At 39.1% G+C, this 23,883-nt stretch overlaps 1 protein-coding gene across 1 annotated transcript in view; it reads left to right on the forward strand.

Moving 5' to 3' along the window:
- The window catches only part of LOC117288514 (zinc finger protein GLI4-like), a 47,658-nt gene extending 24,318 nt beyond the window's left edge, over nt 1–23,340 (forward strand). The window contains exons 3-14 of the mRNA XM_033769402.1: nt 5,585–5,854; nt 9,458–9,569; nt 10,052–10,245; nt 13,486–13,653; nt 14,502–14,778; nt 15,448–15,646; nt 16,195–16,521; nt 16,929–17,078; nt 18,000–18,164; nt 18,600–18,896; nt 19,405–19,771; nt 20,151–23,340. Coding sequence (XP_033625293.1) covers nt 5,585–5,854; nt 9,458–9,569; nt 10,052–10,245; nt 13,486–13,653; nt 14,502–14,778; nt 15,448–15,646; nt 16,195–16,521; nt 16,929–17,078; nt 18,000–18,164; nt 18,600–18,896; nt 19,405–19,771; nt 20,151–21,517 — 3,893 coding nt within the window. The 3' untranslated portion in view covers nt 21,518–23,340. The remainder of the gene's footprint in view (nt 1–5,584; nt 5,855–9,457; nt 9,570–10,051; nt 10,246–13,485; nt 13,654–14,501; nt 14,779–15,447; nt 15,647–16,194; nt 16,522–16,928; nt 17,079–17,999; nt 18,165–18,599; nt 18,897–19,404; nt 19,772–20,150) is intronic.
- Nucleotides 23,341–23,883: the final 543 nt, after the last annotated feature.

The following is a 23,883-nucleotide window of genomic DNA, read 5'->3' on the forward strand; positions in this document are numbered from 1 at the left end:
TCTTTTAATTTTGTTGGAATTATTCCCCATTGTTTATTGTCAAATCCTAATAGTTCAAAACAAATAACTATTTTCTTTAAGGATACACTTGCAGTTGCATTGTAGTTGGTAGAAGATCCATATATTGGAAGAACTGTATTATTACAGTCTACCTTTAGCTTTGACATGCAGGCCTACATATAACATAGAATTTGCTCTTCGTGCTCAAACTTTACCACTAAACCTAACATCAATTTACCTAAATTCTAATCAGGAATATCAGACTAAATAAACTGATGTACTCTAAGCATGTTTGAACTATCATTGCAAAAATTTATATTCTAAAGATTAACCCAGATTGTTGATTATGTCAGCATGTATGATATTTATCCCATTAGTCCCATTGTTTTGGTCTTTAAACATCTATTTTATTAAATAAGCTTGAATATGTAAAGAGTACATCATGAGTACAAATAGGTCACTCCCTTGTACTTGATAAAAAATTCTGTTGTTTTTTCCCGATGGATCAAATCATACCAGTCTGTTAAACTCATTTTGTATCTTGAAGCAGATTTTGGCAACTTTTTATTTGTAAAACCTAAAATAAAATCTACAGGCCTGTATTACAATACATGTTTTTTTGTTTGTAATTGCCTGGGGATTTTAAGTCCCAAGATTTGTCAGGAGTTTTCCTGAATACAGAATTTTTCATTATTGATCTCTCTTTACCTTTTTTTTTTATTAAGAGTTTGCAATCGCAGGAAAGAAAACCTCAGATTGCTTTAAAAGCTTGCCCTTAAATTTTTCTGTGACCTAGCAAAAACCATGCAAGCTTTTGAACGGTCACATATTAAATAGGGACCAGCCGAACCACTTTGAAAGAATGTTGACTGGTCCTCAAGTGTTGTAGCTAGCATTTGGTCAGCGGACTGTAAAAGCACATGAGTCATATTTTTGTCAAAGATAAATTAATGAAACGAGGGTGTTTTTTCTTTCATTAAATGCTTGCAATTTCGATGACCAAATTTTTAGTTCCACAGGTCTATTTTGATTCATATCTTGGGATACCAAGTGAGGGTCATAAAGGTTGCTTTTTAATGTGTAAATGAAACAGCCCTTTTGTCATACTTCATTGTTGTTGGTGTTTTTGTCAAGACTCTTTATAGGTGTAGTCACCATGGTTCACAGGTTTGTTATCAGCAGATCTTCAGCCAAACAGATTTCTAGGTAACCAGTAATTGGTTGCAGGAAGTTATAAGAGGAATGACTTACCCAAGTGGTATGCAAGGAGTACCCTGGGGGCTATTGGGGAGAGTTATAAAATATCCAAGTACTCTCTTTGGTAGGAGAAACGGATGTTAGTGGTCAAGTGGGAAGATTGTGCTCCATGGTAAAATCATTCTTGAGCTGTTATGTTATAAATCAGAGTTTGGGTCATTGAACAAAGAGCAGCAGAATCCATGGTTAGGTCTTGCCTAGGCATGGTGAAACAAGTTGTTTTTCACTACAATCCCCCATTCCACTTCTCCGCACCATGCACATTACTATCGAACGATAGCTGGTGCTGTTGAAAAACTTTCTGATCATTACCACCACATCACACTAAAAAAAATGTCTTGGCTCTTGATCATGGGATCAAGAAACGCCCTCTATCGGTGGAATAGTCGCGGCGTGTGTGGCGTTGAATGTATGTGTGCATACATTACATATATGGGATTAGGGCCTCCGATTTTACCAGAGAGGTTTTACCAATAAGGTCTTGTACCAAGACTAGGTCTTGTCATCAGTGTAGATAAATGTTTTGTTTGTCAAGACCTTAGTACAGGTTCTCCCCATGCAAGCGCATCGGCAAATAACTTTATAATTTGAAAATAACTAGGGAAGGGGCTTTCTTAAATAAAAAGGTCCATGGCTTCACAACCTGAATATATCAAATGAAATTGGATTTAATGTTCTTGCACTTTATTTTCTAGAGCCAAATATCTGCAGATTCCATAAAGTGCCCTTTTTGTTAGTGTGCAAATTAGGGATTTTTTGGAGCCCTACCACTAGTAGTGTACCCCAAATCAATTTAAAAAGAAAGAAAACAAACCTAGAGCGTAACAGTGTCCAAACCATGTTTGTTTGAAACAAGCCCCATTAGTTATGATTTTGAAATCTTTGATTTACCGAAAAAGTTTTGGGGTTGAAAATTATTCATGAGGCTTGGTGCATGATTTTTTCTGTTTTAGTTGTGGTGCACCCCTGCTGCTGAAGGTGGTTGACAAGCTGCAGCCAAGGCCAAGCAATAATTTACATATGGCCAATTACTTTCACATTCACTCCAAGTGGGTTGGCTCACAAGCTTCCCCATCCAGTCAATAATAGGGTTGGCTTAAAGGCACTGGACTTTACTCAAAAAAATTGTTAGCATCAAAACTTACTTGGTAACGAGCAACGTAGAGCTGTTGATATAAGTATAAAACATTGTGAGAAACAGCTCCCTCTGAAACAAAACAGATTTTTTTTATAGGCACTTAAATGCACCCAAATTGGTGCAACAAGGGTGTTTTTTCTTTCACTATTCTCTTGCAACTTCGATGACCAATTTTTCCTAATTAACTCAGATTTGTTATTTTATGCATATTTTGGGATACACCAAGTGAAAATACTAGTCTTTGACAATTACCAAGTATGTACAGTGCCTTTAAATCCATGCACCATTAGCAGTATCAGTGCAAGTGGCAGAACTTGACCTCCATTGGTTCTTGGAAATGTTGTAGTGACCTAGGTCACCGACCTTCTGATGGCTTGTGGTAAAACACAGTTTTTTATCAAATACATACATGTGCTTGAGCAAATGTACTAAGTACTTTTTTTCAGATGTGTGTGACGCCCATATGCTGTTTCTTGGAAATATTGAAATAGAATACGTGAAAACAACCTTGATTTCAATGTGATGTCTTTTTTATAATTATACACATAACACACGGTTATGTTTTGAGAAATAAGGCCTACTTATTTTCCAAGGTTTTATTTTCTACAACCTTGATGACAGTTTTTCAAAAGTTACTTATTGTTTCTCTGAAGGGGTGGTACTGAAATGAACTTGAAAATCGATGAGCTCTCAGAATTGAGATTGAAATTAATATTTGTTTTATAGATAGGTACCAACCCTGTACTTTTTCAAACTGGTTACCAAAGTGAAAGTAGTACTTTTAATTATATCACCGTCTGGAGTTGCATATTTTATCACAGGAAAAAAAAAAAGAAAAAAAAGTGACCTCTTTAAAAAATAGAGAGAAAGACTTTTGGTTTTGTCAGGTCAAAACTTGAGGCCAACACTCTGCTTGATGTTGACAGGCTCTAATGCAAAATGGATCCAATGAACGAGTGTGTTGTAGGCAGTGCAAAAGCACCCAATGACTTGTCATACATAATGTGAGAAGCCGGTTCCCAGGGGACTTTTTCTTCTGCAGCCATTACCATGAAGTAATGAGTAGAAGTGAAATTCTACCATTCGGTCTAACCTGGACTTATATCCCGAAAGGTTAACCCAGTTCAAACCGACACTGAGATTAGTGGGTTAGCCCTTGTCCTGGGCGGGGTTGAGTTTTACCTGGTCTAAGTTTTTTTTTTTTTGCCGGAAAAAAGAAAAAGAAGACACATTTTAAGCTCAGCCAGTTATTAAAAAAAATGTGTACTGTAGGCCCTTTATATAAACAAAAACAAAAAGCACCGGTTGATCATCCCAGTCTGCCTCCCTTTTTGTAAGCCTCATCCTTATAAAAAACATTTAGCCTATTGTTATTGTTAGTATTATTTTCCGGTGTTGTTTTAGTTTTCCTCTTCCCTCCTTAACATTGTCCTCATCTTGCTCTTGCTTTGGGGAAAAACCCAAGACGATCAAATGGTGCATTTGTTTATACATGTATATTCTGTCTTTAAATCATGTTTATTAGTTGTTTTGTTCAGCCAAACTATTGATACTCATTATCGAGCACTTCAACATAAACATGAATTTGATAAGCCTAGTATCTACATGTACAATGTACCATTCAGTGTTTTTGAAGAGGTTAACACATTCAAGAGGATGAAAGTGTAACAAAGTCCTAAACATCCGGTAGGACTTCGACATTATTTTTATATCACAAAAGACACTATGATGCAATTCATGAAGTTGATAATCTGTTACAATGTACTGTATACTTTACAGAATTGGTAAGAAACAAAAATCGTGAAGATCACAGATTTACATAAAACTTACACGGTCTAATGATGATTATATATAGTTGAAAACATCCCTTGAAATATTTTGTGTCTGAAATGTCATGTTTGATGAGAAATAAATAATCTAACTTCGCATTTGGAGTTTATCGCTCAGTGAGCATTTTATTCATTTTTATTTTGACATCAATGCAATACAAAATTTGTTATAGTAAAGTAATTATAGTCTACTCTTAAAGGATCTTTCTAATCATATGCATTTTATAACAAACGGTTACAAACGCTTTTCAAAGACCAACTTCACCGATCCAAGGCAACGTATTCCTGACACTAAAAGTAAAACCACTGGCCCGACACCACCACTGGGCCTGACAATAAAACCACTGGCCTAGGGCCTACAGCATTTGTATGGCAGGTCCAGTGCAACCCTCTCCCCCCTTCCCCCTTTCAAACAAACAAAATAAAATCAAACTAACTTATTGTAGGGTCAAGTGCGAAGGCTGAGATAAGGCTGAATTTGCAAGTAAATGTTGCACAACCTCTTCACTTTGTAGGGAGTTTGTGTAATCTGTGTTGAAAGGGTCTATCAGAACAAACACGTTGATAACAAACAAACAAACAAACAAACACACAACCTGTTTTGGCATGAGGCCAGACAGATCAAGTATCCAAGTTCAAAGATTAGGGTTTTTAAAGGATCTACCAGAATTTGTCCCACTTTTTGCGATACAGTACAAAGCAAACCTTTAACCAGATGTACACACAGCTCCCTGACAGTGTGCTTTTTACTTAGATGTATTTCTTCCACTCTTCTGATTTTTGAAAAATAAGTAAAATTTGCTATTTGATAGCCGGATAGCCTGTCGAAGCCTGTACCACATGGCATTACATGTATACAAGGGTTCGTCTCTGGCCTTTTTTCAAAACTGCAGTGCATTCTGAACCAAAGTTTGTTGATGTTTTGCTGTCAAAGCATGCTGAATTGAAACAAGTCTTTCGAAGATATATTAATGTATTGTGTATTTATAAGTGAAATGTCTTATGTGATTTGTTAAATTCTTGTTGCGATTGGTTGTTTTGTATTATCGCCATGGTTGTGTTGAAGCTAGCTATTCCGAAAGCAGAATATGAAGTTGTTTATTTGGTGTACAATGTACACACAGTAATTGTTTTATTTATTTTAGTATTCAGTATCTCATTTTTACAAATTATTTTGTTTGCATTTATCTTTTAGCTTTTTGGCTCCTTTTGTTTTTTGTTTTGATTTAAGTTCTAAGTGGTTTTATTTTGTATATTGCTTTATACCTAACTAAGTTCTTTGTCTTTGGCATATCATAGGGCGCTATATAAATACTTTTTTTGTTATTATTGATAATTATTTCTCCCACTTTTTACCTAGACCAAGAACAAAAACGAGAAGACGCCCAACGCGTTGGGGCAACAAGCAGAGGTGGTCTGAGCACCGTCTCGGAGGAGCCTGCCTCCAGCACCGATGAGGAGCACCACCGAGACGCCCAACGAGCCAAATACCTAGCCAGTCTGCGCCCAATACCATTAGCTCCATCAGTACACCCTCACCACTATCACCACCAGGCTCTTCACCATCACCACTCGCCACCATACCTCATAGATCCTACCAATGGATGGGCGACCTTGGATCCACGCTATGGTAAGCCACTCTCCTCCTCTTTACTGCCTTTGTGACCCGCTATTTTCAAAACAAGTCGAGTTTTGTAGCTAGACCAATTTTAGTGGCCAGGCTGCTACGTTTTGAAAGGGCAAGGGCACCAATGCTCTTTCTCCTTGTTAAAGGGCACCCTTTGAAGAAATTTCTACTGGAGCATTTCAAGGGCACCAAGGCCAGGACAGGGAATTTTTTGTAGTTCTGGGAAGGCCTGCAACTCTGCTAATAATACCAAATAATTTGAATCTTTATCCCCAATGCAAAATCACTCAGCTCGAAACAGGTGTACCTTTAATTGACAACTTTGTACTTCAAAGGGAAATCAGTCCAAATAGAGTGTACTTTGGAATGCCAGTTTGATCTAAAGTTTAGATTTGAGCAAAATTATAGGTCTGTTGAAAGTGTATCACTATTTTAGTGAAACACTTTTTTCAGTACTAGAGACAGGATTATACATGTCTGATTCCTCTGTCGGCAAATATGGAGTTTTACCCTTCTTACATCCCAGGTAGGGACAGTAATTCTGTATGAGACTAAGTAAACATTTTACAGTTACAAATATTGCACGAAGTTTATTTTTCATTTGGAGTTAATGTGTGTCTATCTACTTGTACAGTACATTAAAATTTGCATGTCATCAAGCATAGAGCAAGTCCGGACTTGCTCTACGCATCAAGTATAAATAAATTTTGATCTTGGAGGGGTTGGCAGTTTTCTTTCTGAAATAAAGTTTTCAATTGACTCTGATGATACACTGTATAATCTTTTTGGTGTAATTTTATTTCATACTAACACGCAATGTTACTTTTATTTAAAGGCAGTTGGACACAAAATTATTATTAAACATAAAACCTTACTTGGTAACGAGTAATGGGTAGAGGTTGATAACATTGTGAGAAACGGCTCCCTCTGAAGTGACAAAGTTTTTGAGAAAAAAGTAACTTTCAACGAATTTGATTTCGAGACCTCAGATTTAGAATTTGAGGTCTCGAAATCAAGCACTTGAAAGCACACAGCTTTGGTTACAAAGGTGTTTTTTGTTTCATTATTATCTTGCAACTTCGACGACCAGTTGAGCTAAAATTTTCACAGGTTTGTTATTTTATGCATAAGTTGAGATACACCAAGTGAGAGGACTGGTCTTTGACAATTACCAATAGTGTCCAGTGTCTTTAAAGATCTGGAATGTTTAGGATTTATTTGAATAAATTGCATGACATATATGAAGAAATTACATGATATGCTGGCTTGTGCACTTGGGGAGGACCCTGCCTTGAAATAGTCCATTAGAAACTTCACTTCACTCTCCCAGGTGTCCTTTACGAAGAAAAAAAAACAAGAGAGAAAGCTTCCATCTGAAGTATTTAGGTATCAGGCCAGTGTGGTGTAAAATTTATGATGGTTTTAACCTGATCTCTCACACTCAAGTCTCAGAAACTGACATTCCAGTAGCTGTCTGTAAGTGACCCAACCTAACTGAAACTACTAAGAGCTATAAACAGGGCTGTGATGAGGGAGTATTTCCACACAGTGGTGGAGTGTTTGATGGTTGCGGGACCACTGATTGTGATGTGTTCAAGGGTCAAATGTCATGAGACTGCTTAGCACAGATTTGCTCTTACTACCCTTAAAATCACAATGCATTCAGGGCTCGAAATATAGACTGGACTGCAGGCTTGAGTCCAGTGCAGGTCTGGAATTTGAACTTTGGGAGTGAAGGGCCATTTATATTTTTCAAGGGGACCCTCCATTGGAAAATCTTAAAGTCTTTTGGGAAACTTTTATAAGGGCACCTAGGCAAGGACCAGGGGCAACAGAGGCCATGGCCTCCATTTTATTTCAGGCCAGCAGTGATTTGAGCATCAGGCCAGTAAACCTGTGACCGGACAAGTCCAGCGGTTCTGTGTTTTTAAATAATAATCACTTGCCTCATCGGTAATTTTGAAAATGAAGTTCAAATGTTGACTTGAAGTCTAAGGCTCGGTACGAAACAGGGACTTCGGCTACAGCCAAAATGGCAAAATTGCAGATGTGCTACATGTACACTAGCCGAATTTGTAGCCGTAGTCGCCGTTACAGACATGGCCTAACATCTGAAAAAGTATTTAACATGAGACAAATTAGATAAATCTTCTGCTCGTTTAAATATAAACTGTTAAATTGATTCTGGTTTTGTTGTAACAAATGTTCAAAAAACAGAATGTTTAAGAATTTGCACCAAATCTTAACCCTAGCATCACTGGTTGCCATAAATAAGCACACAGTTATGTGGCATTCATTGACATAAAATTTGGGCATGCAGAAGCCTGCTCATACAAGGATTGTTTACACAGTATTCTGTGTCTCGAAAATGATATCGTGAACATTTTTGGGAGAAAAAACACCTGGAAACTGACAGTTCAGGAAAGCTTTAAATATAAAAGCATCTCCGTAACCAGTCCTTCTTTTCTGGGGGGGGGGGGGAAGAAATTCACAAGATTGAGGGGCTTGGACGTGTAATGTACATGTTGCTCAAAATTCTTTGTAAATGACCAGAAATAAAATGAGAATTTAAAACCTACACACGGTTTTAAGATTTGAACTGTTTTAATTTAAACAAGCACCATTAGAGAAAATTTATCCTAACTTTTGGCAGTCACCATTGCTTTAATTTGTATAGTTTTATGCTAATCATGATCGCTGCAAAAGATTATCGTAACTCACTTTTAAAGTGTCCCTAGTCACTGCTATACTCTGACGCCCACTTTTGCAACTTGGTTGGACAACATCATAAATCACTAAAACTATGGAAATAAATCGGAGCTTGCATGTATTGTAGTATGCGTGTTAATGTCTGAAACTTGTCAGTCGCAGCTGGGAATTAAAGAAAAGCATTTCTAGAATTCACATGTTTTGGTCATGTAGTCCTAACCAAGTCTTGGAGAAAATGACTTTTAGTTACACATCCACCCTCACTTTGCATTTTGCCCTGCAAAGGTAAAGCCATTGTCCACCTGCATTCCTCCGGGGTTCCGACGGTCAGCGAGTCTGCTGAGCCGCCTTGGCAATCATGCTTATTGATATTTAAATAAGCTGGACCTCACGATAGCTGACCGGTCGCTACACGGAGCTGCCGGAATATTCATGTTTATTGACATGTTATAATGAGCCGTCCTGGCTGGGGACCTGCTACGGGTCCTTTTTGTTATAAAAATCAGCGGACTCCCGCAGAATGCACGCAAAATGGAACGGCTTGGAGGTTTTGACAAGGCGCCTTACAGCTTTGATTGCTAGATGAGGTGCACAAGGAACTTTGACAAAATTACTCCATCTGTGATCCTATTGGCCAAGGCAATACATAATTTAATAATTATAATATAATAATTTATTGGCTTTTAATTGCGCTCTCACCAGGACCAGCCTGTTTGATGGCGCATAACAGTGAAAATGGCAAAAGATTAAGAAAATTACACACATTTAGTGAACAGTTTTAAGAAAAGTACACCAGTAAAAAATATAAGCAAAATAGCAATAAACAAATTATTGATGTACAATATCACAAGTATGGGAAATTTTTCAGATAAATTCCTTTTGTTGTTTTCTTTCCAGTGCAAACAATGGATGGAAGACTGAGCTTCCATCCCCCCATACCAGTGGATTCGAGGACCCACGAAGGTCGGTACCATTTTGATACGCTCCCGATGCATCATCCATTACAAGGGTAGGTTATCACCATTTCATTACAGTCATGTTTAAAGGCAACATGGAACTATTGCCTAATAATACAAAATAGTTGTTAGCATAAAAACTTACTTGGAGAGCTTTTGTGAGAAACGGCTCCCACTTAATAAGTAATGTATATTTTGAGAAAGAGGTAATTTATCACTCAAATATTAGAAGACTTCAGGCCTGAAGCCCTTTTTAGGCACTTTAAAGCAAACAAATTTGTGCAACAAGAGTGTTTTTCTTTCATTATTTTCTTGCATCTTCGATGACCAACTGAGTAAATTTGTTCACTTATTTGTTAATTTATGGGTATGTTGAGATACATTGATCAAGTGAGAATATTGGTCTTTGACAATTACCAAAGGTGTCCCGTGCCTTTAAGAGAGAGGGCTGTTGTACCATTCTTCCTCCATGGTTGTACTTACTCCCCAGTATGATTAGAAATGTCTTATCACTTGTGTATTTCCAACCCATCAGACACCCATCAGGCAGCAGTCCAGCCTTGTCAGATGTCTCCTTGATCCGTCTAACCCCACAGCGAGGGGGTACCTCAGAGTCTCCAGGCTACCCCCTGTACATGCAGCACTACATGGAGCAGTTCCGTGGCAGTCCGGCGGCAATGTCCGCAATGCAGCATGCACGTGGGGTCAGTCCAAGCAGCAGATCCTATGGTAAGTTGGTGCCCTAGTTGCAAGTAATAGTCTTCAAATGGCAACTCAAAACTAATTTCTTCAAACAGGCATTTTAAAATCCTGGACTTTTGACTTTGACTTTGACTTTGACTTTGACTTTGTGAATTGGCGCCCTTGAATGAATGGCATGATACTGCTTTAGAAGTGATGTTTATTATTATTTGTTATGATAATATGATTCATACGCTGCTAACTATATGTGTAGATCATAGAGCTATATTGCCTAGAGCGCTAACACCCCGTTATACACGCACTAAGGTTTTGAAGCCATGTGGGCGCATCCATGTTTATGTACAAACCAATACAAAAGCGTGAAATTTTGTACGGCAATTGTACGGCTATTTGCATGATCGTGCGTCTGTTCTTTTTTATGTGCCATCGAAGCAAAAAATGCAGTAAATGTGAACGCACAATCTGCTGATCAGCGCACAAACTGCGAGCGTCATGATCGTCATGATTAAAAGGCGCGTTTACTTTTTTTAGTACGGCAATCAAGTCGAAGTTACGGTTTTCATAGCGCGGACGTATGCGAGTGGACAGCTGCGTACGTATACGCACATGCCGAATGTAAAATAATCGCGGCAATGTGTGTTCTCTTAAAATTCCGAATTCACGCAACACACCAAACATGTCTGCGCCCAGGGTGGCTTCAAAACGCAGAGCAAGTTAGCGCTCTAGTCAATATATATAGCTCTATGGTGTAGATGCACCTTTTCTAGAAGTTACAAAGCACTAGGATGTGTCCAACCCAACACAAATAGAAAATCCAAAATCAAAGATGACCCAAACAAAAATCACTGTGCTATCGAATTACTGAAAACAACACTAGGTGATGATATTCCAGAAAAATATAAATGAAAAGAGAAAAAGCAAACCAGGGCCTTATTTAAAAAAAAACTGGGGGTTATAATAAGCAAAAATTGAGTTGGGAACCAACCACACCAATGCAAACTTAATGTATTTTGGGCTGGTAACCTGATTCGGCTAAGCAATACCTTTCTGTGATTAGCGAGTGTTTGTGCTTGAAGGCTTTATTAAATTGTGCCAAGGTACAAATCAGGGCCCAGTTTCATAAAGCTGTTAAGCAGAAAAGACAGCTACATGTATACAAATTTCTTTGATAGGCAAAAATTGAGTTTGGAACCACCTACAATAATGCAAATTTAATGTCATTTGGGCTGGTAGCCTGATTCTGCTAAGCAATACTATTCTGTGCTTAGCAAGTTTTTGTGACTTTGCCTAGGTCACTCGGCTAATGGGCATGATTAATTGGTTGTCAGTTCGGACCAATCCCAACTCTGACTCTTTAATGGAACGGATCAATTTGCGGTTCAGTGAAAAGATGTGTTTAAAGTTTATAGTCAAGTTGAAATGGCACTTTGGGAGCGTCTCAGAAATGAAAGGCACTTAAGTGTGAAGTGTTTGTTATTTGCTTTTTATCCAAAGCCAAGAATTCCGTCATTGTAGACAATCAATGTTTAAAACTGGATAGAATGTTTCACTTTCAGAGAAAAGGCATGTATTAGTAAATGATTGATGTAGATGACAAAAAAAGTCGGACATTGTAATTTTTTGTGTGATCAACCATTTACATGAAATAACAAAATTGTGAAAAATTTGAGCTTAGTCTTTTGTTTCAACCAGGAGAAAAAAGTAAAACCTTGCACAATTTTCAGCAGTTGCATTTTTATAAAGATTTTTATGCCTGAAGACTTTCTTAGATTCAGATTTTTGGGGGGTTGAAAATTATTTTTTCTAAAAGTACCCCACTTCAAAGATAGCCATTCTTACAATGTTTTATGCTATCAACAGCTCTCTATTGCTCATTAATCAAGTACGTTATTACTATACGCTAACAATTACATTCAGTAATTGCCAATAATAATGTCCAGTGCCTTCAATGTTTTTGTTTGTTTAGAAGCTCAACACTAAAATCTGAAGTGAAACATGTATGGCATTTTTGTTTTTTCGACTGGTATCTTCTGGAATTTGCACGTACTGACCCGATGCTCTCATATTTGCCTAGCTTTAGAAACCCTGGGCGAATCTAGAAGAGGGCTTGTCCTGTACATTCCTTGTGGATACTATCCAACATTCTGAAAGTTTAGATATGTACAAATGTACATGTAATCGATAACCAAGTATTCTGAACAAGAAAGAAAAAGCCTTGAGGCATTGTGGGATTCTTTTGAGGTCAGATGTCAAAGGTCGGATTATTATTTGAGATGCTGGAGTGTAATGTATGAATTTTTGCCTGAGTTAGAGATAGCACCATTTTTACCTACACATATTTACTTGCAAACACAAAAAATATCTCGCTTAAAAAAGTTTTGGAGGTCATTTTGAGCAATATAAAGAATATAAAGGATAAATGCTTCGCAAAGTCAGCCAGAAAAAAACCCCTCCCCCAAGCGGAAAATAAATAAATAAATAAATAAACATGGCACGTTTGGCTGGTAATCTATTATTACAATGATTTATCAACTGACTCGTAGCTTAGCATCTTTGTGAAATTGACCTTAGGATGGTATTCGGACTGCTACAAAGTAGGCCCCACCATACATTCTAGGCTATCATTGGGACTGCATGAGTTCCTTCTCTTTATACTGCTCTCTATGTGGAAAAACCTGTGCCTGTGTACTGTGACTTTTGGGGGTATGAGAGTGCACCAACAGTAATAGGGTTTTAATGCATTTGATAACAACAGCAATCTGTTTTATAAATATAAAAAATTTGACAATTGATTAAAGGCACTGGACACTATTGGTAATTACTTAAAAAAAACTTGTTAGCATAAAAAATAACACGGTAAAGAGCAACGGAGAGCTGTTGATAGTATAAAAACATTGTGAGAAACGGCTCCCTCTGAAAAGAAAAGTGTTTTAGAAAGAAGTAATTTCTCACTAAAATATTTGAACTGAGTTTGAAACCTCAGCTGAGGTTTCGAATTCAAGCATCTAAAAGCACACAATTTGTGCAACAAGGGTGTTTTTTCTTCCACTATTCTCTCGCAACTTCGACGACCAATTGAGTCCAAATTTTCACACGGGTTTTTATTTTATGCAATTGTTGAGATACTCCAAGTGGGAATACTGATCTTTGACAATCACCGAATGTGTCCAGTGACTGTGAGGCATTTCACGACAACAGCAATCTGTATTATTAAAACAAAAACTGAAAACCCATAAGTCAAATTTTTTCCAAATGATATATTTTCAGGTGAAGGAGGGATACCACCGGGTCATCCTGCTGCCATACCACCCTACTATGGTCATCACATCTCATCTCTTAGTCAACACAGTCTATTTGCTCATGACTTCGTCAGTGCCCCACCGAGTACAGCTGGAAGCATAGAGCACCCGGCACTGGATGTTGGATCAGTCGAAGGTACCCAATTAGTTTGTATTAAATTTGAAGAGGGTTTTGGTACTTTTTGTACGACACGAAACGCAAAAATCTACAGATTTATATTAAACTTGAACGGTTTAATGATAATGATGGTAGAAAGCTCTACTGAAAATATTACTTGCTGAGGTGCTGTAGTTTGTGAGAAATGAGTAAAATAATTTCACAAAAATAATTGTTGTCTCAGTGAGAAGAAATTAATTGAGCATGTACAACGGATCTACGGGACTCTCCTGAAAACATTGCTCTTTGATTTTCACTTTTTTCTTTTAAACTTGACGGCTAATGAAGCTCAAAGTTGAAAATTATATTACTTAAAACTTCATTCACAGACAGGGATTCATGTCAAGGCCAAACGCTTCATACAAAATGTATCACAACCCTTTAAACTTTTGAGTTCTTCAATGTGAAATTTGGAGTTTATTTACGTGTCTTGGCTGAGCAGTTGAGAGCACAGAAGTCAAGGTCTTGTCTTTTTGGTCAACAAAGTGTAGGTTTGAGTCCAGGGCCCAGTTTCATTGAGCTGCTTAAAGCACAAAAAGGAGCTAAGCCGTGCTTATTAGAATAAATACCAGCCAAACTGCTATGTCACATGTACAGTTTGTGGCTGGTATCGTGACATTTCTGCTAAGCAAAAATTTCTTGAGCAATATTTTCTGCTTGAGCAGCTCTATGAAATTTGGCCCTGGTCTTTACACTCTGTAAAGGAGGAAATACCTTTCCTTTTTTTTTTTTTATTTTTTTTTTATAGATCAGATCTGTATAAATTTTTCTATACTGTAACCCAAACCCAGCAAAAACATCTTCTTGCTTTCCTCTTTCGCCTCTAGGATCCCGTTTCTCAAGCCCTCGCCCGAGTGACCGTCGCAGCCGCAAGAGGGCGCTTTCCATTTCCCCGCTCTCAGGCGAGTGTCTCGACATCAACGCAATGATAAGAACATCTCCTAACTCCCTGGTGGCTTACATCAATAGCTCGCGAAGCTCTTCCAGTGCCAGTGGGTCATACGGTCATCTCTCTGCAGGGACTGTTAGCCCGTTGAGTTGGCACCCCTCTGTAACGCCAATAGCACATCTCCAGCAGTTACAACAGCAGCTGATGAGGCAGAGGTAAAATTTAATTAAAAATCCACTCTTGATTTTGAATTTGTTGTCAAAGAAATAAAAAAAATTGCAAATTTTATGTTGTGTGGTGTACATGATGCATTGGAGTGGTTTGGAACAAATTTCATATTGGTTCTTTTGTCATGGCCGATCGGTTAAGAGCACTGGACTTAAGCTCTGTTGGTTCTGATCAGCAGAGTGTGGGTTTGAGTTACGGTCAGGACAACTGTGTCCTTTAGTTTTACCCTAATAGACCTGATGCACATGACGTCATTTCAGTAGGGCGCCCTCACCTAGAGGTCAAAAGGATGTTGTTCATTGGCCAATCTTGTGCGCCGCGCAGACACTTTTGTGCATTTTGATTGTTTTGTCACTGTTGTAATAATAATAATAATAATAATTAGAGATTTAATAATTAGAGATTTATAAAGAGATTTATAATAATAATTAGAGATTTAATAATTAGAGATTTATAAAGGCGCACAAGAAAATACTAGAAACAGTAATGTACAGTTGTACCTCTAAGATGGCAGCTGGATGACGTCAATGCAAAAGGTCTATACATCGATGTGTGTCAGGTCATTCCTGAATTCTGTGAAAAAAAATCACATATTACTCGGCCTACTGTACTTTGAAGGTGAACATATTCCTTTTTGGTTCTCTCTTGCTCAACAGGTCAGGTAATCCATTCATACCATCAGCGATGCCACCTCCCCCTGCAGGTGCCATGCAGCACCATCCAGCCATGGCCACGCTGCTGGCCCGAGCCCATCCCACAAACACCCACGAGGAGATCACAGCCATGCAGATGGCTGCAGAGACCAAGCACAGTAGCCGGTTAATGACGGATAGGAAACCAACAGATTTAACTCATGTAAGTCGGAAGGAATTTGAAACTTATTATTATTATATATTTCAAGTAATGAAATCAAGCCTGAGAAAACCTGTATACAAAGGTGCTAGCTATGTTAACCAGAAACTCAATAATTGTCTTGATTCAGGGATGTGATTTCTCCATTTTTAACCGGAAATCCTTTTTTTTTTAAATTGTTATTTATTTTTTGTAAATTATATTTAATAACTTGGATCAAACTTATAAACAACCCGTAGATAAAACTTTATGGAACACCCCAGACTGCAGAGTAGGGCTCTCAAAACCAAAGATCAATGTATGGAAGCAGGCTTCGTACCTGCAAGCTTTTGTGCTTGCAATCTGTCACACCTTGAGCTCATAGTTAAGAGTTTTTTTTTCAACAGCTTATCACATCCCTGTTGGTTCTTTTATGTGCGCTACCAATGAGAAAAAGTTATTTCATTTAGTACAATGTTTTAACAGAAGTTTGTCCCAATGTCTTGATGAAAACTAGCGCATCTGACCTGAAGTTTTGTCTTACTTCTTGGTTCTCACTTCCTGGTTTCTAGGAGGGACACAGTCCTCGGAAGATTCTAGAACCCAACAACAACAACCTGGTGAGCAGCAGTCTGGACCACGAAAACAGGAACATGAGGCACAATCCGAACGAGGCCTCCCCAAACATTGTCTCGTCCACCTGTCATGTGGACATCAAGAAGGCGCCCATGGACGGCGGCCACAGGGCAGGGCATGAGAGGCACAGTAAGGTGGAGGTGGTTGGGATGACCTCGGAGGACGGGGGTAAGGGGATCATGGAGGAGGATGTACCGGTGGTGACGGACTGTGAATGGGACAGCTGCGAGGACAGGTTTGACACCCTGGATCAACTAGTTCAGGTAAGCATGTTTGGACACGTTTAGGGCCAAATATCATAGAGCTTCAGAAGAACAAAATTAGCTGAAGCATTGCATAAAATAATTGTGAAAATTTGGGCTCAATTGGTCAACAAAGTTACAAGAAAATAATGAAAGGAAAACCCTTGTTGCTCAAGTTTGTGTGCTTTCAGATGCCTAATAATAGGCTTCAGGCCTGAAGTCTTTTGATATTTGAGTGAATAATGTCCTCTTTCTCAAAAGCTACGTTTTTTTTTAAAGGGAGCCGTTTTCACAATTTCTCATATCAACAGCTCTCCATTGCTCGTTACCAAGTAAGTTTTTCTGCTAACAAATATTTTGAGTAATTACCAATAGTTTTCAGTGTCTTTAGCCAATTATTTATTGCTAATAATCTTATTAATACACAGCACATCTTGAACGATCACATCCACAATGAGAGGAAGGAGTTTGTGTGTCGATGGAGAGGGTGTATCCGTGAAGAGAAACCATTCAAGGCTCAGTACATGCTGGTCGTTCATATGAGGAGACACACAGGGGAGAAACCCCATCAGTGCACGGTCAGTACTTCATTTAAATGGTCTACTTGTTGTACGTTTTGTAGGACAAAAAACACAATGTCCACAGATTTACATTAAACTTACGCATTTTGAAGATAATGACATTAGAAAGCTACCCTGAAAATATTACTTTCTGAGGTGCTGTAGTTTTTGTGACAAATGAGTAAAACAATGTCATGAAAATAATTTTTCGTCGCGATCATGAGACGAAAATTATTTTAGCATGTACGAACGTATTTTCATGACATTGTTTTACTCGTTTCTCAGAAACTACAGCAACTCAGCAACTAATATTTAAAGGTATGCTTTCTACTATCATTATCTTCAACTGGTGTAAGTTTAATGTAAATCTGTGGACATTGTGTTTTGTGTTACAAAAAGTACCCAAATCCTTTAATGTCTAATTGTGGCATCTCAACCAGGGCTGGATATTTAAGGGCCCTGCCGCACGAGGCAACTTTTGCAGGCAACCTGGAGGCAACCAACTGCAGTGCATGCTACAGAACCACTTTTGCTAGCACATGAATTTATTTTTTAACAGTGTCTTAAGATCCCCAAGAAAAATATCTGAACATTAAAATGCAACTGCCTTTTCTTCATGGAGATTGCCTGTAAATTGCCCCGAGTGACATTTGGCCGCAGGCTCTAGGCCAGTGATTTCAGCCTCGGTTCCAGTGAACTCAAGACCAGACAAATCCCGTGGTCTTGTGTTTTACAACTCATTATTTTAAACTACAAAAATAAATGAAGGTCAAATGTTGAATTTGAATCTCATAAGTATCTGTCAAGACAAGTTCTCAAAAGAACATAATCTACCAAGCAAGTAGATAAACACATGGTGTTGTCGGAAACCAAATATAGCCTACACTGATATATTTCAATGAACAAATCAATTCAATCCATCTTGATCTTATTTTTTAGTTTGAGGGCTGCAACAAGGCGTACTCTCGTCTAGAGAACCTCAAGACTCATCTTCGATCTCATACCGGAGAGAGACCGTATGTCTGTGAGTTCCAAGGATGTACCAAAGCCTTCTCCAATGCCTCAGATAGAGCCAAGCACCAAAACAGAACACATTCCAATGCAGTAAGTATCTGAACATCTAGTAGCCTGTTTCTGAAAACCAGTTGAAGGGTGTAGGTAGTAGGGGCTGTTCAGAATAATCAATGTTTGAAGATTTCTATCATTTGTCGAAATTAGTGGGTTGGTTGGTCAAAACTGAAAAAGAAATGCAATATAAAGTTTAAATATTAGAGGAAAATAAATGTTATTGGCAGAACCAAGAGGTCTTTTCCAGATGGTCTGCCATATCTTGGCTGTCTATCTTTATTTGAAACCTTGTTTAGAAAACCGACATCCGTGCCTTATGCGAGATGGCAAACATTTCCTCAACTATAAAGTTAAGTGCGATTGAATTCTAATTGAAGTAACTTCTGCTGGTTGTTTGCAAGTCGGTTAAGTATTTTCTTGTCATGAAAAACAAAAAAATAGCTTCTTACAAATCGTCTGTTTGACTTCCAGAAACCCTACGTCTGCAAAATCACAGGCTGCACCAAGCGATACACAGACCCCAGCTCGCTCCGTAAGCACGTCAAGACAGTCCACGGCCCTGACGCTCACGTCACAAAGAAACAACGCGGGGATAAACATGACAGGACAAGCGGTGGCGCCAACGAGGGCAGCACGAGGGACCATCAGCCGGGTTCAGTTAAGTCGGAGAGTGCGGAGAGCGTTGATGGGAGTGTGGTCAGTGTTGGTCATCGTAACGAGAGGCCGCAGAGTGTACCCCCGTCTGATCTCCATATTGACGTGGTGCATGTAAGTAATAAAACAGAATTTGCAAGGCTATAGATACAATTACGACCAACACATTGTGTGTTCACTTGACACTTATTTGCGACTTTGTTTTTCATGCATGTTCATACATGTACGTTAAAAAACAAATTCTGTTTTGATGATTTTTGTTGTATTAAGGGGAAGGATGCTGATATTATTGCTGCCAGACCAACAAGAAACACCAAAAAGTAAAAAGTTTTACAAAAAAACAATATGAAACTGAAAATCTCTTTCGTCTTACCTGATGTAGGTAGAATGTCAACATGGGAAATATTGGAACATGTCACTGATGGACATAGCTTCACCATGGCCTCTGTCTGTGAAGAAGTACATGTAGGTCAAAATAACTTTGCAGCCATTTGCGGCCGCTATGGGCAATTTGGTGCAACCCCTTGTGGCAACTATGGTACTAAAGCATTAAGTAGCTCATTGACATTGGGCCCTGTTTGATATGATGTTTGTTGACAAGTTCCGACTTTCTTCCCTACAGGACAGCCCAGTGGCCGAGTGTCTCACGTTACAGCACGAGTACAGCTGCTCACCGCACAACGACAGCGGCGTCGAAATGACCATTCCGGGTGGCAGCCTCACCGATCTGACCGCCATTGAAGACGACAAGATCCAAGATGACCACATCAGTTCCAACATGGGTCCTACTCACACGCGCAACCGGGGCCGTAACCGAGGTTCAACGCTGACGACCACGGCGCCCTCGCAGGCGGTGCGGCCGATGAGCCCCCTGGCGTGTAAGCCGTCACGGCAGAGGATGAAAGTCAACACTCCGGCGGTGAACCGACTCGCTCAGAAAGTGAAATCGGCTCAGGCGTTACCCCAGCTGCCGCAAGTTGTAACAAGAAGTGAGTGAATAAAATGAACAGTTTGTTGAAGTGCACATGGTTGAAATTGTATAAGTGTCAGAGGATTACGTAAAACAAACTACAGTAATTTGTCCTCAAGATGAGAAGGGGATAATGATCGAGTTGAATTTTGTTGAACAGTTTGAAGGTTGACTTATTGCTTTCTAAATTTTTTTCAAAATGGTTCTGAGATGGACTGGAGTCAAGATAAAGTTAAGTCTTAACGGTTCCAACAGTGTTGTGCTTGCTTTTTATAGGTGATTAAGTATACTCACCTGAAATAACTTGTGCTCAATAATTATGTGCAGCCATAAACACTTTATTGTTATGGTTTGATTGTAAATAACTTTTCCTGTTTTGGTTTTTCTCTGTTTGCTAGGGGGAGCGATTGTGAATTCTTCCAGCGAGTTTAAACCCAAGGATCGCATCATTGTCAAGCTACAGGCAGAGGAGATGGGTCGTTGTGAAAGCGGCCAGTCGTTCGTCGGTAGCATGGATAGCCTCGGTATGCGCCGTGGAAGCAACGGCAGCACGGTCAGCTCTTACTACAGCAGCCGTCGCTCCTCAGAAGCTTCCCCGTTCCCTCTCAGCCAGTTCTCCAGTCGACGTTCCAGCGAGGCAAGCACCTATCTTTCATCCCGGCGGGCGTCGGGTGCCAGCTCGCAGTACTCCAATCGCTTGGGTGCTCTCTCTAGCTCTCTTTACGACCCTATATCGCCTGGATCGTCGCGGCGGTCTAGCGGTTTCAGTGGGATGAGTGGGCCGACGGGGTTACCAGGTCTAACCTTACAGGAGCAGCAACGCCTTCAGGCTAAATATGACCAGGTGACTGGACAGCAGAACTCCTGGGGTGCGGATAGATTTGCCCCCTCTCCTATGCCTGGGTATAATGGGCACAGTGGGAGCTACCCGAGCCGCACCCCGTTACCCCATGAGGTACCCGGTGTGGGCATAAGGAGGGCGAGCGATCCAGTCCAGCAGCAGCGGCAACAGGAACCCGTACTGCAGCGCTATAACAGTTTAAGCAACATCAACCCGCTGCCAATGCCGGAGAACATGTCCAGCTTAACACAGCGAAGCCGACCGATCGATATGCCACCTGTCATGAGCAATCATTGGCAGGGAGATCATGGTATGGGGATGCAGAATGGAACCGAAGGAATGGGACGCAGGGATAACTTGCAGAATGATATGTACCCTCAAATGATGTCCAACCAACAAGGGTACAGTAATAGCTACTCTGAACCTAAGATGATGAACGGTGGTTATATGGATACTCAGCACACCGTGCAGCAGCAGCAAGGCATGCAACATGTTAACCCGCAGTACCAGACAAACCACATGCAGGTGAATGAACCACAGTATATAAGCCAACAGCAACAGCAGCAGCAGCAGCAGTTTCCCAACACGATGCCCAACCCCATGGAGATGTCACCAGGTTGCAACCAAGTCAGCAGTACGGTGGACGTCCCTGGAGCCAATCGCTACGACCACACCATTCCCCAGATGGACTGCGATGACCCAATCGCTAACGGTCTGGCTGCATTGTCTGCAGATGGACTGGACAACGTCCAGCCACTCATTCCCGGGGGGATGGTCAGTCCAACCGACATCATTAACGGCATCGGATGTGAGAGTCCCTTAGTACCAAATATGAACCCTATGTCCAACATGGTCGTCAATGATATGTCGTCCATGCTGACATCGTTAGCCGAAGAGAACAGGTACTTAAATATGATGAGCTAAAAACGAGACACGCGTGAGCTGACAGCATTCTCTCGTATCAGTGGTCCTCTGGCCAACTACCAGTTTTTTAATTTTATGAGGACCAGTCAAAATTTCTCCAGGGCCTGTTTTTGGTTAGCAAATTTTTGTGCTGTAGCGTACAAAATTGGCGTAAATTGGTGTAAGCATATTTAACAGGTTGGCAAGAAAATCTGGTGGCCATCTTGCATGTTCAAGGACTAATGGATTTGCATTTTGATGTCATTCATTCATTTTTTTTTACATTTTTTTCTTCAATATATATGTATTTTTCAAAACGTGTTTTTGAAACTGAAATGTTGAGGTGGGCAGTTTTCCAAAACAATTTTGAAAAAAAAAAAACTTTGATAACTTTTAATTCCCTCCAAATGGTGCTTAACAGTTTTTAATGTTTGCACATTTTATATTATTATCCTTTCCATCTCAATAATGTGATACACTTTTGCAGTATTCATTTTTTTTTTTACTGTGTGTGATCAGCAAAAGTATTTTTGTAATGTCCAGTATGTTTGTTTATCAGTACACAAAAACCAACTCCTGTATTCAGCCCCAAACAACTGTACAACTTGTTTATCTGAAAGTAACCTCCTTTAAAACTATCAAAAAGGTTAGAAGCCAGTGTCTGCATTCCTCATTGTCCCCCCCCCCCCATTAAAACACAGTTGGCTCTCGTTATAACAAGATCCATGGGACTGGCCCAATTACCTCTTTGTAACAGGAACGTTGTTATAAGAGGACAGCAATTTAAAGAATGAAAAGGCAGAACAAAATCAGAGCGTACTCTTTTTATTGCAGAACCTCTTCATGAGAGTGCCCTTTGTTATGAAGGGTCGACTGTAAACTAAGATAATCAGTGAGAAATAGTTTCAGTTGAACTTTGTATCAGCTACATTTTGAATGTAAACAAATCATTTTGTCTCAGGTGGGTTTAAACAGACAACCCTATTACCGGGTATATAAAAAAAAATACACAGTTCAAAATAAGTAAATCTGATATCACTTCTCTATGCAAGAATGATGCTGTGGGTCCAAGCTCAGCGTTTGAAAATTGATTTTCATTAAAACTTTTTTTTTTGTAAGTAAGTTTTTTCCATCGCTGAAATGTGCCTTCTTTTTAAAAGAAGACAACTGCATGAAGTTAATGTTAACTTCCTATAAATTATCCAGAGTTTCCAACATTTTTAAGGTAAAAGAAAGAGTGTCACTTTAATACCACTTCAGGGTGATCTCAAATGCGAGTCCATCTTAAGTACAAAGCTAAATGTGATGTCACAATACAAATCACTATGGAAATATTGACAACTCTTCTTAAGATGAATCTTGGTTAAATATTGAGCTCTGGCAAACCCGTCTCTACTTTTTTGACGAACTGCAGGTCCGTGCCTTTTATGATTGGACATATTTATTTCACATAATCACATAAATGTACATGTTCCCCATTTTGAGGCTAAGCAGAACATTTTACTAATGGTAAAAGGTGCTATTTTTATGTTTAAAAAGTACTAATGTGTCGTTAACTTAAATCAAAGTGTCAAAGATCCAATTATTTGTATTTATGGATAAATCATGTACCCATAATTATGTGAATCGTGACAGTTGCAAATTTGATTCAAACAAAGTGCCTGTGGTTCCTTGGAACTGTTCATATTGGTCTCCTCTCAGATTTTTCTTGTAAGGGGTTAATTTTTTGGTTTCAAAGATGAAAGACTCTACCTGTGTTATGACCAAACCTCTAGACATATTTAAAGGAACATTACAGAATTGGTTTGGCTAGCAAAAAAGTTGCTGGCAGTGCAAGCACTTTTATGTAATCCACCATATACATAAACTGACAAACCTGTAGAAGTTTGAGAACCATCGGCCATCTGGGTCACGAGAGGTTAGTGAAAAACCAATTACAAATTTTGCATTGCATTGATGCCAAAACAAAATTGAATAAAACGCTCACTGAGCGATAAACTCCAAATGCGAAATTAGATTATTTATTTCTCATCAAATATGACATTTCAGACAGAAATATTTCAAGGTATGTTTTCTTCTATCATCATCATTAGACCGTGGAAGTTTTATGTTAATCTGTGATCTTCCTGATTTTTGTTTCTTACCAATTCTGTAACGTTCCTTAAACCTCTAAAAGTCTTTAAACCTCTAAAATGTAACATCTTTTTCTACCTAGTTTTTTAAAATCTTTTACTCTAATTTCATACAAGCTTGCACCAAATGTGAGAAGCAGTAGTGACAGTAACGTTTTATCAGATTTTGTTTTCCAATTGCAAATTAATCTTCCTGCGAGGACATATTCGCTCCAGATTTTCAGCAATATCTCAAAAATGCTACCACGTTTTGAA

This window comes from Asterias rubens, chromosome 3 (genome assembly GCF_902459465.1).
Source record: "Asterias rubens chromosome 3, eAstRub1.3, whole genome shotgun sequence".
Classification (NCBI taxonomy): Eukaryota; Metazoa; Echinodermata; class Asteroidea; order Forcipulatida; family Asteriidae; genus Asterias; species Asterias rubens.